Here is a 16079-nt window from a genome sequence, read left to right on the forward strand (position 1 = left end):
GATGCAGCTAGTATTTTCTTTTCCTCTGCTAAATGGTGGAATGTGTGCTTTCATTAACTTATTTACAATTGTTTACACATACATAAAGAGGGGAAACAAGACACACTGATGTACCTGGCAGTAGCTACCTATATCCAGAGGAAAATACTTGTAGCTTCTTTAAGGCCAGCTGAGCAACTCTCAGTGTACAAAATTACAGAATATATTAGTTGTCCTTGGTCAAAAGTACAAAATCCATATCCTAAATGTGTTCACAAAGTAGCAAATGAAACAAACAAAGTAAAGGACATTGAGTGGAACATCATTGCACCTGATCATTTTTATTTACTTATCTATTTTTGAGATGGAGTCTCCCTCTGCTGGCCAGGCTGGAGTACAGTGGTGCGATCTCCGCCCACTGCAACGTCTACCTTCCGGGTTCCAGTGATTCTCTTGCCTCAGCCTCCTGAGTAGCTGGGATTACAGGAATGCACCACCAAGCCCAGCTAATTTTTGTATTTTTAGTAGAGACTCAGTTTCACAATGTTGACCAGGCTGGTCTCGAACTCCTGACCTCAGGTGATCCACCTGCCTTGGCCTCCCAAAGTGCCGGGATTACAGGCATGAGCCACCATGCCTAGCCTACCTGGTCATTTTTAATCATTAAGGGGATCTGTTAAAATGTTTCAGATTTCTCTAAACAACTTGGAAGCTTTTCTTTTGCTGTCATTTTTATTGCTGTTTAACTACCTGATAGTAAAATGTTTAATCTGATAGTGAAGTAATTTACCAAAGATGATTTTCCCTTGTACCAAGCTTTGTCATTTAGTGATTTATTACAGAAGTAAAAGCAAATTATACAACACATTTATGTTTTCTGGATCCAGAAATTTTTTTTTGAGACGGAGTCTCGCTCTGTCGCCCAGGCTGGAGTGCTGTGGTGTGATCTCGGCTCACTGCAAGCTCCGCCTCCTGGGTTTACGCCATTCTCCTGCCTCAGCCTCCCGAGTAGCTGGGACTACCGGCGCCCACCACCACGCCCGGCTAATTTTTTTTTTTTTTTGGATTTTTATTAGAGGCAGGGTTTCACCATGTTAGCCAGGATGGTCTCAATCTCCTGACCTCGTAATCCGCCCACCTCGGCCTCCCAAAGTGCTGGGATTACAGGTGTGAGCTACCGTGCCCGGCCCTGCAAAATCATTCTTAACCTTCTGAGTATTTGAAGATTCATTACCAAATATTGATGCATGATAGGATAAGTGTATAGTGAATAAGTATTGAACCAAATAAGTTATAGTTTTGTCTTTTTTTCTGTTCTCTACTTTTGTGGATAATGCAGCATGTTATCCGCTTGCAAGACCCTTCAAGAAGTAACACAGCTATCACAAGAAGCACAGAGAATATTAGAGAAACTTGAAAAGTCCCCAAAGCCTGTTGTGGCTGCCATCAATGGATCCTGCCTGGGAGGAGGACTTGAGGTATAGATATTCTAAAGTTATTGAGACACTGTCCAACTCATTGGTGGCATTCATCAGCTATAAACTCTTAGGCTACTGCTTTGCCTGGAAAAAGTTTCTGGAGGAGAATCAGCTTTGTTTTTTGTTTTGAGATGGAATTTTGCTCTTGTCTCCCAGGCTGGAGTGCAATGACACCATCTTAGCTCACTGCAACCTCTGCCTCTCGGCTTCAAACAATTCTCCTGCCTCAGCCTCCCCAGTAGCTGGGATTACAGGTGTGCATCACCATGGCCAGCTAATTTTTGTATTTTTAGTAGAGATGGAGTTTCACCATGTTGGCCAGGCTGGTCTCAAACTCCTGACCTCAGGTGATCCACCTGCCTCGGCCTCCCAAAGTGCTGGGATTATAGGTGTGAGCCACCATGACTGGCTAGCTTTGTTTTTAGTTATCAAACTTCTGGATAGGTTTTAATCCTTAATCCACATGACACAGAGCAAGTGGCACAGAGCAAGTAAACGAAGGTGTGATGTTTTCATTTGAACTGCATCTCTAATGTCCTTTTGAATTCTAAAAATCTGGTTCAAGTTTGCAGGGCAAAGATTCAGAAGTGTGATCTATGCTCTTAAGCTACTTAAGTCTGGTTGAGACACACAAAGCATAATGTAAGTGCTTTGTCAGTAGTAAATTTGGTAAATAATAGAAGACTTGAGAGAAGAGATGCTTACTAGACCCAAACATGTAGGAAAAAAAAGAAGGGGAAAAGAAAACATTCATTGAGCACTTTTCACATGCTGAACTCTGTGCCAGACACTTTCACATATGCAGTCATTTACGATATAACGTTTCAATGACCAATTGCATATACAACAGTGGTTCTATAAGACTGTAACACTATGTTTTTCTATACCTTTTCTGATAAGCATTTCTATAAAGAAATGCTTATCACTGTGCCACAGTTGCCTACAGTGTTCAGTACAGTCACATGCTGTCCAGGTTTGTAGCCCCTTAGGACAGGGGTCCCCAATCCCCAGGACATAACCTGTTAGGAACTGGGCCCCACAGCAGGAGGTGAGCAGTGGGCGAGTGAACATTACTACCTGAGTTCCATCTCCTGTCATATCAGCAGTGGCATTAGATTCTCATAAGAGCAGGAACCCTGTTGTGAACTGCACATGAGAGGGATCCAGGTTGCACACTCCATTGGCCTCTAATGCCTGATGATTTGAAGTGGAACAGTTTCATCCTGAAACCTCTCCCTCCCACCCCACCCCCAGTTCTTGGAAAAAATTATCTTCCGAGAAACCAGTCCCTGGTGTCAAAAAGGTTGGGTACCACTGGACTAGGAGCAACAGGCTATCCCATATAGCCTAGATGTGTAGCAGGCTCTGCCATTTGGGTTTGTGTAAGTACACTCTACGATGTTCACACAACAACAAAATTGCCTAATGACAGGTTTCTCAGAACATATCCCCCTCATTATGTGACACATGACTATATTAATTAAGAAAACCTGTGCCTGGCCCTAAACTATAAGCAGAATTTGATTAACCAGAATATGGAGGGCTAAACAATTCCACACATGGTATGGTGTGAGCAAAGGCAAAAGTAAAGCCAACTAGGACACCATAAGTAGATGTGCTTGATTGGAGAGTCCAGGGCTTTTTAACCTGGGGTCCATATAAAATTGTGTGTGCATTTTTCTCTTGAGAGCTTCTCTAGCTTTCAGTAGATTTTTCAGGAGATCTACGGCCCAAAAAGAGGTTAGTAAATTAGAGGAAAAGTGTGAAAAAAAGGCTAAAAAGGTAAATTCTAGAAATTATTAAATGCCAGCCTAAGGAATTTCAGTTTTTTCTGTGAGCACATTCCTGCTTTATAAGTAATCTTTAGACCCTTATCGATCTCAAGTTGCTACTAAGTCACATTTTCTAACATTCTAATTTTCTTTCATTTGTTCAAAGCTTGCCATTTCATGCCAATACAGAATAGCAACAAAAGACAGAAAAACAGTATTAGGTGTCCCTGAAGTCTTGCTGGGGGCCTTACCAGGAGCAGGAGGCACACAAAGGCTGCCCAAAATGGTGAGTCTAACATCCCCTTTGTGAACCTATATGCCCTCTTTAGATCTGTTTTCGTATATAAAATGAATAATATGGGCATTCATTGTAGAATTAAAAAACCAAATAAAATATGAGTGTACAGGATCAATGACAGACTTTTATTCCTGGTTTTATTTTTTCAATTCCACAGAATTTTTTTTTCTTTTTTCTTTTTTTTTCTTTTCTTTTGAGACAAAGTCTCGCTCTGTAGCTCAGGCTAGAGTGCAGTGGCGCGATCTCAGCTCACTGCAACCTTCTCCTCGTGGGTTCAAGCAATTGTCCTGCCTCAGCCTCCCGAATAGCTGGAATTACAGGCACGCGCCACTGCACCCAGCTAATTTTTTAGTAGAGACGGGGTTTCACCATGTTGGCCAGGCTGGTCTTGAACTCGCGACCTCAGGTAATCCTCCCACCTTGGCCTCCCAAAGTGCTGGGATTACAGATGTGAGCCACCACGCCTGGCCTAATTCCACAGAATTATTGATCAAGGTCCTTTGTTAGTCTCTGAGGAAGGATAAAGATGACTAAGATGCATGTCTTGCTTTTCTGGAGCTTATGGTTTAATTGGTTCCTTTTCCATATAGTACCGTCTTAACAGTTTTTCAAAACCATGAGTCATATTAATATTTCATAATAAATATAAGAGACAGACCTTTTCCCTCATTATCTGATTTGGATGTTCTCATTGCTGTGTCCTATGGAACCAAAAGAAGCTCAGCAGGTTTTGAATTCCAAGGAGAAGGGAAGGACAGTCAGACCTGGATGCTACAGAGCAGTCTTAGTGTCAACTCAAGGGCCCACTGAACCTTGTAGCTTCTGGCACTCTAGATTCCTCAGTGAAAACAAGGCTCAACAGACATACTTTTTGCAGGGAAGTTGATCTCAGTTGAGCACAAAAGAAAACAAGGTTTATGGTGGTAATTTTCTAATAATAATAATGTGCTTTCCTTCATAGGAATGTCAAAAGGATTTATTGAAAGAATGAATGTGCATATATGTGTATCAAAAATATTTGTTGAGTTTCTCCTTTTTTTTCTTGAACTATAGCTGGTATTTGAATGTTACTAGAAGCCATTCTTCTAATATCATATAAGCAGCCCTAGCTGAGTTCTATTTTTGTTAAGGTTAAAATTCTTTTTAAAGACTTTATCAAAACGATCAGGTTTCTCAGAGTCTTTGCTGTTTTCAATATGATTTATTTTATCTTATTTTATTTTATTTTATATTTTATTTTATTTTATTTTATTTTTGGAACAGAGTCACTCTGTTGCTCAGGCTGGAGTGCAGTGGCGTGATCTTGGCTCACTGCAACCTCCGCGTCCTGGATGCAAGCAATTCTTGTGCCTCAGCCTCCCGAGTAGCTGGAATGACAGGTGTGCCCCACCATGCCCAGCTAATTTTTTGTATTTTTAGTAAAGATAGGGTTTCACCATGTCAGGCCAGGCTGGTCTTGAACTCCTGACCTCAGGTGATCCACCTGCCTTGGCCTCCCAAAGTGCTGGGATTGCAGGTGTAAGCCACCGTGCCCGGCCAGAATTTTAAATATTTTATAAATGATAGGAAAAAAACCCCTCAGAATAACAGAAATGTACAATTTTAGGAAACATGAAATTCTTTACCTTATTAGTATAAGAATCCTATATATTGAATTAAGAGATAAAGATATTTTTGCTTCAGCTAGAGGTATCTAATCCCCAAAGTTACCCAAATGTATATCAGTGTATTAAATATAACTTATCTATGCTATTGACAAATAGCATAAACATATGGTTTGACTTTTTTCATTTTAATATTTGTTCATTTGATGATTTGTAAACTATATAATTATCACCCTGATTTCTTTCCCCCTATACTCTCATCCTTGCTTGCCTGTTAGGTGGGTGTGCCTGCTGCCTTGGACATGATGCTGACTGGTAGAAACATTCGTGCAGACAGGGCAAAGAAAATGGGATTGGTTGACCAATTAGTGGAACCCCTGGGTAAGTGTTAGCACATCTCAGAGTTGGGCCTTATAAAGTTACTTATTTTTTTAAAGTATTAACCTCTTATGCCAGGCATGGTGGCTCACGCCTGTAATCCCGGCACTTTGGGAGGCTGAGGCAGGAAGACCATTTGAGGTCAGGAGTTTGAGACCAGCCTTGCCAACATGGTGAAACCCTGTCTCCACTAAAAATGATTAGCCAGCTGTGGTGGCACAAACCTGTCGTCCCAGCTACTTGGGAGGATGAGGCAGGAGGATCGCTTGAACCTGGTGGGGCTGAGGTTGCAGCGAGCCAAGATTGTGCCATTGCGCTCCAGTCTGGGCAACAGAGCCAGGCTCCCATCTCAAAAGAAAAAATGGTTAACCTCTTGAATATCACAGGAAGCACAGAGTGAAGCTCAAACTCTTAAGAAATGGGTCAGTATTCTAAGGAAGGAAGTTTTCTAAAATAGCTAATACTAAATCATTTTCAACATCACCCTGATTTTTATTTTGGTTTATAATTAGAACATTAGGAGTACAGAATTCAGTCAAGTCATTATTTTTGATTCTTAAATTACCTGTATCATTATCCATGCATAACCTTCCTTCAGTTTCTTGTGTCTGTTTTAGTAAGATAATAAATGAAACAACCAACCTGAGAATATTAACAATAATTGACATCTACTGATGGGCTACTTCCTCCCATTCAGTTTCTTTGCCTCCCTTTATCCAAAGAAGCCACTATTCTGATTTGTATATTCATCACCCTTATATTTCTTGAAAATCAGCATTATTGAGATATTATTTACATAATAGTAAATGTGTTAATTTTTGTGTGTGTGTGTGTGTGTGTGCTGTCTCTTATACACATCTAGATGTGTATAAGAGACAGCTGTTGCTCAGACTGGAGTATAGTGGTGTGAATATAGCTTATTGCAACCTCAACTTTTTGGGCTCAAATGATCTTCCCACTTCTGCCCCCCGAGTAGCTGAGACCACAGGCATATGCTGCCACACTAGCTAATTTTTTATTTTTTGTAGAAACAAGATCTCACTCTGTTGTCCAGGCTAGTCTCAAACTCCTGGGCTGAAGCAATCCTCGTGCCTCAGCCACCCAAAGTGCGGAGATGACAGGTGTGAGCCACTGTGTCTGGTGAAATTGACCAATTTTTAATGTATACTTTGAGTTTTGAAAATGTATATAGCTATGTAAACACTGCCACAATCCAAAAATAGCCATGCATGGTGGCTCACTCCTGTAATCATAGCACTTTGGGAGGCTGAGGTGGGAGAATTGCTTGAGGCCAGGAATTCAAGATCAGCCTGGACAACAGAGCAAGATCCCATCTCTTAATAAAGAATTTTTTTTAAATTAGCTGGGTATCATAGTGTACACCTGTAGTCCCAGCTAGTCAGGAGGCTGAGGCAGGAATATTGTTTGAGCCCAGAAGTTCAAGGCTGTAGTGAGCTATGATTGCACCACTGTACTCCAGCCTGAGCAACAGAGTGAGATGCCATCTTTAAAAAAAATTTTTTTAAACATTTCTGGTATGTAGCTTGTTTTACTCTTCGTTCACTTAGCATAATGCTTTTGAGATGCATCCATACTGTTGCATATATCAGCAGTTTGTTCCTTCTTATTGCTGAGTGTTACTCCATTGTAGAAATGTACCATAGTTTGTTTATCCATTCACCAAATGATGAGCATTTGAGTTGTTTCTAATTTAGGGCTATTCTGAATAAAACTGCTGTAAACATTCATCTTTAAGTCTTCATGTGGGCGTGACTGGGCATGGTAGCTCAAGCCTCTAATCCTAGCACTTTGGGAGGCTGAGGCAGGCTGATCGCCTGAGGTCAGGAATTCAACACAAGCCTGACCAGCATGGTGAAACCCCGTCTCTACTTAAAATACAAAAATTAGCTGTGTGTAGTGGTGTGCACTTGTGGTCCCAGCTACTTGGGAGGCTAAGGTAGGAGAATCGCTTGAACCCAGGAGGTGGAGGTTGCAGTGAGCCAAGATTGCACCACTGCACTCCAGCCTGGGTGACAGAGCGGGACTGTCTCAAAAAACAAAAAGTCTTTATGTGGACAAATGTTTCATTTCTGTTGGGTAAATACTAAAGAGTGGATTGACTAGTCCATATAACAGATATATATTAGCTTTTGAAAAAAAAGTTTAGCCTGAGCAGCATAACAAGACTCTGTCTCAACAAAATATAAAGTTTTAATTAGTTGGGTGTGGTGGCACATGCCTGTAGTCCTGGCTACTAGGGAGGCTGAGGCAGGAGGATTGCTTGAACCCAGGAGTTTGAGGTCACATTGAGCTATGATCAGGCCACTGCACTCCAGCCTGGGTGACAGAGGGAAACCTTATCTCTGGGAAGAAAAAAAAAAAAAAAATTTTAGAGATGAGTCTTTGAGTCTTGCTATGTCACCGAGGCTGGCCCCAGACTCCTGGGCTCAAGCAATCTTCCTGCCTCAACCTCCCAAGAAGCTGGGATTATGAGGCATGTGCCACTAGCGTGTGCTAGGTATGTGTTTGCTTTCCTGTCAGACTGTTTTCCCAAAGTGGTTATACTCTTTTGCATTCCCACCAGCAGTATATGAGAGTTCTAGGTACCAGCCACTTTGCATGGTCAAACTTTTTAATTTTAGACATTCTAACAGGAATGTAGTAACAGTTATTTTTTCTTTCTTTTTTTTTGAGACACAGTCTCACTCTGTTGCCCAGGCTGGAGTGCAGTGGAACAATCTTGGCTCACTGCAACCTCCGCCTCCGATGTTCAAGCAATTCTCCTCCCTCAGCGTCCCAAGTAGCTGGGACTATAGGCACCTACCACCATGTCCAACTAATTTTTGTATTTTTAGTAGAGATTGGGTTTTACCATGTTGTCAGGGCTGGTCTCAAACTCCTGACCTCAAGTTATCCACCTGCCTCAGCCTCCCAAAGTGCTGAGATTATAGGTGTGTGCCACCATACCCAGCTGGAATGTAGTCATATTTCCTTGTGGTTTTTATATTACCCTAATTACCAAATATATTGAATATCTGTATATCTTATAAAGAGGCATCTGTTCAAATTTTTTGCCCATTTTGTTGGACTGAGTTGTTTTTCCTATTACTGAGTTTTCAGAGTTCTTTATATATTAGGATACAAGTCCTTTATCAAATATATGATTTGCAAATATTTCCTCATAGTCTGTGGCTTATCTTTTCACTATATAAGAGCAGAAATTCTTAATTGTAATGAAGTCTGGTTTATCAAGTTTCTCTTTTATGGATCATGCTATTAGTGTGGTATCTAAAAAACATTTTTCTAATTCAAGATCACTAAGATTTTCCTGTATACTTTCTTCTAGAAATTTTCTAGTTTTAACTCTTACATTTTGGTTTGTGATCCATTTGAAGTATTTATGGATCATGCTATTAGTGTGGGATCTAAAAATTTTTTTCTAACTGAAGATCACTAAGATGTTCCTGTATACTTTCTTCTAGAAATTTTCTAGTTTTAGCTCTTACATTTTGGTCTGTGATTCATTTCAAGTTTTATTGGAATTGCATTGAATCAGTATATAAATTTGGGGAGAATTGACAGCTTGAAAATATTGAGTCATTTCATCCTTGAACATGGTAAAGTTCTCTGTTTATTTAGGTCTTTAAATTTCTCTCAGTAGTGTTTGGTACTTTTGAATGAATAGATCTTGAACACATTTTGTTAAATTTATGCCTAGGAATTTCATACTTTTAGGCTGTTTTACTTTTTTAACTTTAATTTCTCACTAGAATATAGAAATACAAAGATTTTTGGACATGGACCTTGTATATTGTGGTTTAGCCAAATTCATTTACTAGTTCTACTAGCCTTTTTTTTTTTTTTTAATAGATTCCTGAGGATTTTCTACATAGTTAATTATGTTGTCTTTAAGTAAAGATAGTTTGGCTTCTTTCTTTCCAATATAGATGCCATTTATTTCTTTTTCTTGACTTACCACAATGTCTAAGACCTGTGTACAATATTGGATAGAAGTCATGAGAACAAATACTGTCAACCTGTTCCCAGTCTTAGGAGGAAAGCATTCAGTATTAAGTATGGTGTTAGTTGTAGGTTTTTCATATGTACTCTTTATCAGGTTTGCTGAGAATGAGTATTGAATTTTGTCATGCCTTTTCTCCATCTACTGAGATAATTGTGGGTTTTTTTTCTTTTTTAGTCTATTAATAATGTCAGTCACATTGATTTTTGAATATTGAACCAGCCTTGTTTCTTCGAATAAACTCCATTTTGTTGTCACATATTATAAAGGATTTTTATGTTTGGTCATGAGGGATAAAGTCTCAGGGATAATTTTCTTATGATATTTTTGCCTGGTGTTGGTATCAGGGTAATGCTGGCTTCATAAAATGAATTGAGAAGTATTCTCTCCTCTCTTTTTTTTTTTTTTTTTTTTGAGACGGAGTCTCGCCCTGTCGCCAGGCTGGAGTGGTGCAGTGGCGAGATCGCAGGCTAATTTTTGTATTTTTAGTAGAAATGGTGTTTCACCATGTTGGCCAGGATGGACTCAATCTCCTGACCTCATGATCCGCCTGCCTTAGCCTCCCGAAGTGCTGAGATTACAGGTGTGAGCCACCGTGCCTGGCCTCCATATTTTCTGAAAGATTTTATGTAGAGTTGGTATTATTTCTTAAATACTTGGTAGAATTAACCAGTAATTCCTGGGCTCCTAGTTTTCTTTGTTGGGAAAGTTTTTACTTGTGAATTCAATTAATAGATATAGGGCTATTCAGGTTCTCCATTCTAGAGTAAGCTATGGTAGTAGTTTGTGTCTTTCAAATAATTTGTTCATTTCATCTATTAACAATTTGCCAAATTTATTGCAAAAAAGTTGTTCATACTTGTCATTTTAATGTTTTTATACTCTATAATGATGTCTCCTCATTCATTCCTGATATTGATAGTTTATCAGCTGATAGGACTTTAATCACTTATAAAATACCTTCGCAATAACATCTAGGTTAATGTTTATTGAATAACTGGGCTGTAGCCTAGCCAAGTTGACATATTTGAAGACTATCATACTCCACGCCTTGTCTGTTTGATACCCATACACATCTCCTGAAGCCATACTTAGTCTTCAAATAAAGGCAATGACAAGAGTCATACTTAATCCTGACATGATGCAATTCTCCTTTATACAACCAAAAATACACTAATCCTTTCCCTAGAAGAGGATGCCGAGTCCTTGGGTGAAATTCACTCTTCTCTCATATTCTGTAACATAAATGCTATGATATAAAGTTAACTATTATGGATACATCTTATATTAGATGATAAGGAGCTAGAGAAGAAAACACAAATATTTGGTTAATTATATACATTCATAACAAAATAAGAAAGAAATCCTCATAAATAGTACAGTATTCATTTCTGTATTCAGAAATGAATATTTATCATATTTCCAGATTAGTATTCAGCTGATCTGGAAAGAGAACTGAGCTATCAAATGTCAGAGTAAATAATTAAACAACCCAAAAGGAAAGTAACAGCGGAGCCTTTATTCACTTACTATGATAGTTTACACAAAAGGCTAAAACCAAAGAAAGTGCCAGCTCCTCCCTATACCATTTTCCCCATGGAATGGTACACTGGTTGAGGATCTGGTAGATTAGCATACAAGTGGGTGTCATCGCACTGTTGCAAAAGCCCTGAACAAAAGGTTCCTGAGGCTTTATGGACCCTGGGTGAGGAGAGTGGAGTAGACTGGGAGAAGTGTCTTTAGGATTTCCCCTTCCTGCCGGGTGCAGTGGCTCATGCCTGTAATACCAGCACTTTGGGAGGTCGAGGCGGGCGGATCACCTGAGGTGAGAAGTTCGAGACCAGCCTGGCCAACATGGCAAAACCTCATCTCCACTAAAAATACGAAAATTAGCCAGGCGTGGTGGCACATGCCTGTAATCCCAGCTACTCAGGAGACTGAAGCAGGAGAATCACTTGAACCCGGGAGGCAGAGGTTGCAGTGAGCCGAGATTGTGCCACTGCACTCCAGCCTGGGCGACAGAGTGAGACTCTGTCTCAAAAATAAATAAATAAAAGATTTCCCCTTCCTCCTTTGACAAGGTCTCAGCAGAGGCACCTGAAGAAGGCCTCAGCCAAAGTCCCCATATAAAAAGACCTAGGAATAGAAGGCATCTAGGCTAGGAATGCACATTTGTATAAGAGCTTAGCCAGCCCCAGAGACCCAAGTCCTTGACTGCAGCTCCCTCAGATGACACCGCAATGCACTGACTGTGTACCAGGTCTGGTGTGGAAAGGGTGATATTTCTACTCCCCTTTTCATATTCCCTTTGCCCTCAGGAAGTACCTCAGTTTGTCCTAGTTCTTTGCCTGGTGGGGTGACCTTCATTCCTAAAATGTCTTCTAGGCCACTAGCAGTCCTGTGCGAATTGGGTTGTGATTTTCTACTGACTAATTAGAGGTCATGTTAGTACTAAGGGACACCCTAAGAGGTCTGCCACATTTGAGACATACTCTTCCTTACCTCTGTTGTGTAGTAGCAACCTAATTTCCCCTTGGTAATCAGGATTAATCACCCCAGCCAGTACAGTACCCGCCCTCTGCTGCCTGTTGATTTCAAGGCATGAGGAGCCCAAAGTGGCCAGATGGCAGTTTTAACTTCCAGTTCAGTAGAATCATTGTTGTGTCTCCTGGTGGAAGCATTCCTCCCTTTGGAACCAAGCCTTCTAGACAGGCAGAGCCCAAAGTTGCAGGGACAAGAAGCAGAAATTTTGCTGGTAGATTAGATCACTAGGGGTAATAGTGAACAGGGTAATTTCTGTTTGCTCTCCTTGATTTCTGGACTCACGAATCCTGGCTGTGGGAAAAATAGCACCCTATGCTGGAAGCTGACTTAAAACATTTGCACATCATGGAGGACATTGACTCTGCAAAATACTGCCACTTAACTGGCACTGTGATGGAGTCTTCAGTAGTCCATCCTACCATTCTGTCGAGCCAGCTGCTTCCCAATGATGCAGTAAGATCAGTGTTTTGTGAGCATGGCCCATTGCTGCACTTCACTTACTAAGAAGTTAGTTCCTTGATAAGAAGCAGTGCTTGGTGGGATACCATAATGGTGGATAAGGCACTCTGTAAGTCCACAAATGGTAGTTTTGGCAAAAGCATTGCGTGCCAGGAAGGCAAATTGATATTCACAGTAAATGTTCCAGTAAGAACCAAAGCACTGCCCTTTCCATGACAGAAGCAGTGCAAAGTAATCGACCTGCCACAAGGTGGCCCCCTAATCACCCTGGAGACTCTCCATATGAGGGATTCAGTGTAGGTTTCTGCTACTGGCTGATTGGGCACTCAACAGTGGCTGTAGCCAGATGGGCCTTGGTAAATGAAAGTCCACATTGCCTAAGCCCATGCATAACCTCCACACTCGCCATCATGGCCGCTGTTCATAAAGCAGTGACAAGAGTGACTGGGGAAAGATGCTGACTGGTATCCATAGAACAAGTCATCCCATCCAATTTGTCATTGAAATCCTCGACTGAGGTCACTCTTTGATGAGCATTTAATGGGACACAGTGTTTTCACATTATTTGCCTGTTCAGAGAGGTTTGTCCACTGACCTACTCCCCAGGTGTCCTTGTATATTAGTTTGCTAGGGCTGCCATAACAAATACCAGACTGAGTGGCTTAAACAACAGAAACTTAACATGTTTTCTCGCATTTCTGGAAACTGGAAGTCTAAGATCAGGTGTTAGCAGGTTTGGTTTCTTCTGAGGCATCTCTCTTTGGCTTGCAGATGGCCCTGCTTTCTTACTCTGTCTGCATATCCCTGGCATCTCTTTTGTGTGTCCAAATTTTTTCTTCTTATAAGGACACCAGTCAGATTGGATCAGGGCACACCCTAATGGCCTCATTTTAACTTAATCACTTCTTTAAAGGCCCTATCCCCAATTATAGTCACATTCTGAGATACTGGAGGTTAGGACTTCAACATATGAATGGGGTAGGGGGGAAACAATTCAGCCCATAACACCTTGCCAACAGTTTTTCATCTGTGTTCCCCCAAGTTCCTGACCATCCAGGCAAACCGTTGGCCACAGCCTATGAATCAGAGTAGACCCTTAGTTCAGGCCATTTTTCTTTCTAGACAAAATGGACAACCAGGTGCACTGCCAGAAGTATTGCCCACTGGGAGGCTGTCCCTTCACCACTGTCCTTAAGGGGCGTCCCAGAAGGGACTGTAGTGTTACAGCTGTACACTTCCAGGTGGAACCTGCATATCACACAGAAGTGTCTACAAACCAGGCCCGAGTTTTTCTTTGCCAATCAACTGGCCATAGAGAACTCCCCATGAGGCCATAGGTGCAGGCTAGGAGAGACAAAGAACAGGGCCGTGGAGTATTTTGGCTACTTCCTCATGCAGCTTGTGCCTTTAGTGTCTGTTTAAGCCCAGTCTTACATATACCACTGCCATTTGATAATGGAGTGCTACCATGTACACCCCACTTTATGGCTTAGTAGGTTAGACAACATCTGTTTCATGATCGCAGCTCAGGTCACCTGGTAACTTGATGCCCCATGGTTAAGCTTTGAGTCTCTACGAAGTCCCACTAACAAGCCAAACACTGTTTGCCAAAAGGAGAGTAGTCACAGAGGATGCTAGGGCTTTTTCTAAAATTCTAAGCGTCTGTGTTGTGATTCACCTAATAGAGATCTATTAAAGACTCCAGACAGCATCTCTGTCTGCTGCCGACACTTCAGGCACCATTGGGTTTGAATCACATGGCCCAAATGGCAGAACTGTTTCTCTTGTGCTGGGTCCCACTTAAACTAGCAGCTGTTTTAGTTACTCAGTAAATGGGCTGGAGTAGCAACCCAAATGAGTAATATGTTGTCTCCAAAGTCTGAAGCAGCGCCCAGGTGTTCTGCGTGTCTTTTTGTGGTAGGAGGGGCCAGGTGCAACACTTACCCTTTACAACAGAAGGTATGTCTTTGTATGCCCTAGACCACTGGATTCCCAGAAATTTCACTAACATGGAAGGCCCTGAATTTTGGAGGGATTTATTTCCCACCTTCTGTCACACACGTGTTACCCCCAGCATGTCTAGAGTAGTTAATACTTCCTGCTCACCAGATCCATTCAGCATAATATCACAGTGTAATGAACCAGCATGATATCTTGTGGAAGGACAAGGTAATCAGGCTCTTTGTGGACTAAATTATGATGTATGGTTGAAAACAATACACCCACCCCTAAGGTAAGTCATTGAAGGTATATTGCTGAAAGCAAACTGCTTCTGATGGTCTTTACTAACGGATAACCAAGAAAAAAAAGCTTCTGTCAGATCAGTCACTGCATACCAGGTCCAAGGATGTATGTTAATTTGTTCAAGCAATAAAATGACATCTGGAACACCAGTTACAATTGCAGTTGCCACCTGATTAAATTTATAGTAATCCACTGTCATTCCAGAAGATCCATGTGTTTTCTGCACTGTCCAGAGTAGGCAAGTTGAATGGGAATGAAGTAGGAATCACCACCCCCTACCTCTTTCAGTCCTTGATGGTGACACTAATCTCTGCAGTCCCTCCAGGATTGTGGTGTTGCTTTGGTTTACTGTTTTCTAGGTAGTGGCAGTTTTAGTGACTTTCACTTGGCCTTTCCCACCATAGTAGCCCTTACTCTACAAGTCAGAGAATACAGTGATATTACTCATTGCTGAGTATGTCTGTTCCAATTGTACATTCTGAAACTGGGAAAATAACCACAGGATGGGCTCAGGGACCTGCTAGGCCCACTGAGACAGACCTGAGCTAAAACTCCATTGATCACTTGACTTCATAAGCCCCTACTCTGACTACTGGACCACAGTGATGTTTGGGTCCCCTGGAATTAGTGTTAGTTCAGAAGCCATTGTCTGGTAATCCCCAAAAAATCATTGTTTCCCCTTCTGCAAGGCAAATAGCCATAGGTCCCTTTGGGGAAGGGTAGGAGAAAGATAAACAGGGAAGTCTCCTCAAGAGGACACAGCTTCCCTTTCATTACGGAGATTCTGGATCTGTAAAGTAGCTCATTTCTGGGAATTGATTAAGGGGCCATGACTCTCTTCGAGTGATTCAAGTTATACTTCTGTTGACCAGACCTAGAATTCTTCTGCTTATATAGATCAAGTGAGAGTTTAGTAGACTGCTCATCTATTTCTTTTCTAGGGACGCCATGATCAACTACCCAATGCCATAGGTCTCTGCAAGTCTGACTATTCTGATTATTGCTTTGGCCCCACTATTTATTATGGTAACCATGCCCACCTTGATTTGGCATGGTGCTGCTACTTGGCCCCTGCCACCCTGGGATTCCTTTATCCCCATTGCATTTAGGGATCCCAGTTGATGGTAGCAGTTCCCACCGTAATTTCTGACCTCCAAAGAAAAGCAACCACAGAGCAGAGATGCTGGGCCTCACCTCACAAATTGATTTCTCACAGTGGGGGTGAAGGGTGCACCCTCTGACCCTTCCAGGGTGACCTGTCGGTTCTTTGTTCCTTTTTTCTTCTTCCTGCTTTCTTTTGGA

The 16079-nt window shown here is 41.4% G+C and overlaps 1 protein-coding gene across 2 annotated transcripts in view; it reads left to right on the forward strand.

Annotated features, from left to right (window-relative positions):
* The window catches only part of HADHA (hydroxyacyl-CoA dehydrogenase/3-ketoacyl-CoA thiolase/enoyl-CoA hydratase (trifunctional protein), alpha subunit), a 61648-nt gene that overhangs the window by 11241 nt on the left and 34328 nt on the right, over positions 1–16079 (forward strand). For both annotated transcript variants that reach the window (XM_011972674.1, XM_011972675.1), the window contains 3 exons: positions 1319–1457; positions 3396–3515; positions 5410–5512. In XM_011972674.1, coding sequence (XP_011828064.1) covers positions 1319–1457; positions 3396–3515; positions 5410–5512 — 362 coding nt within the window. The remainder of the gene's footprint in view (positions 1–1318; positions 1458–3395; positions 3516–5409; positions 5513–16079) is intronic.

Source organism: Mandrillus leucophaeus, unplaced genomic scaffold (assembly GCF_000951045.1).
Source record: "Mandrillus leucophaeus isolate KB7577 unplaced genomic scaffold, Mleu.le_1.0 Scaffold13, whole genome shotgun sequence".
Classification (NCBI taxonomy): Eukaryota; Metazoa; Chordata; class Mammalia; order Primates; family Cercopithecidae; genus Mandrillus; species Mandrillus leucophaeus.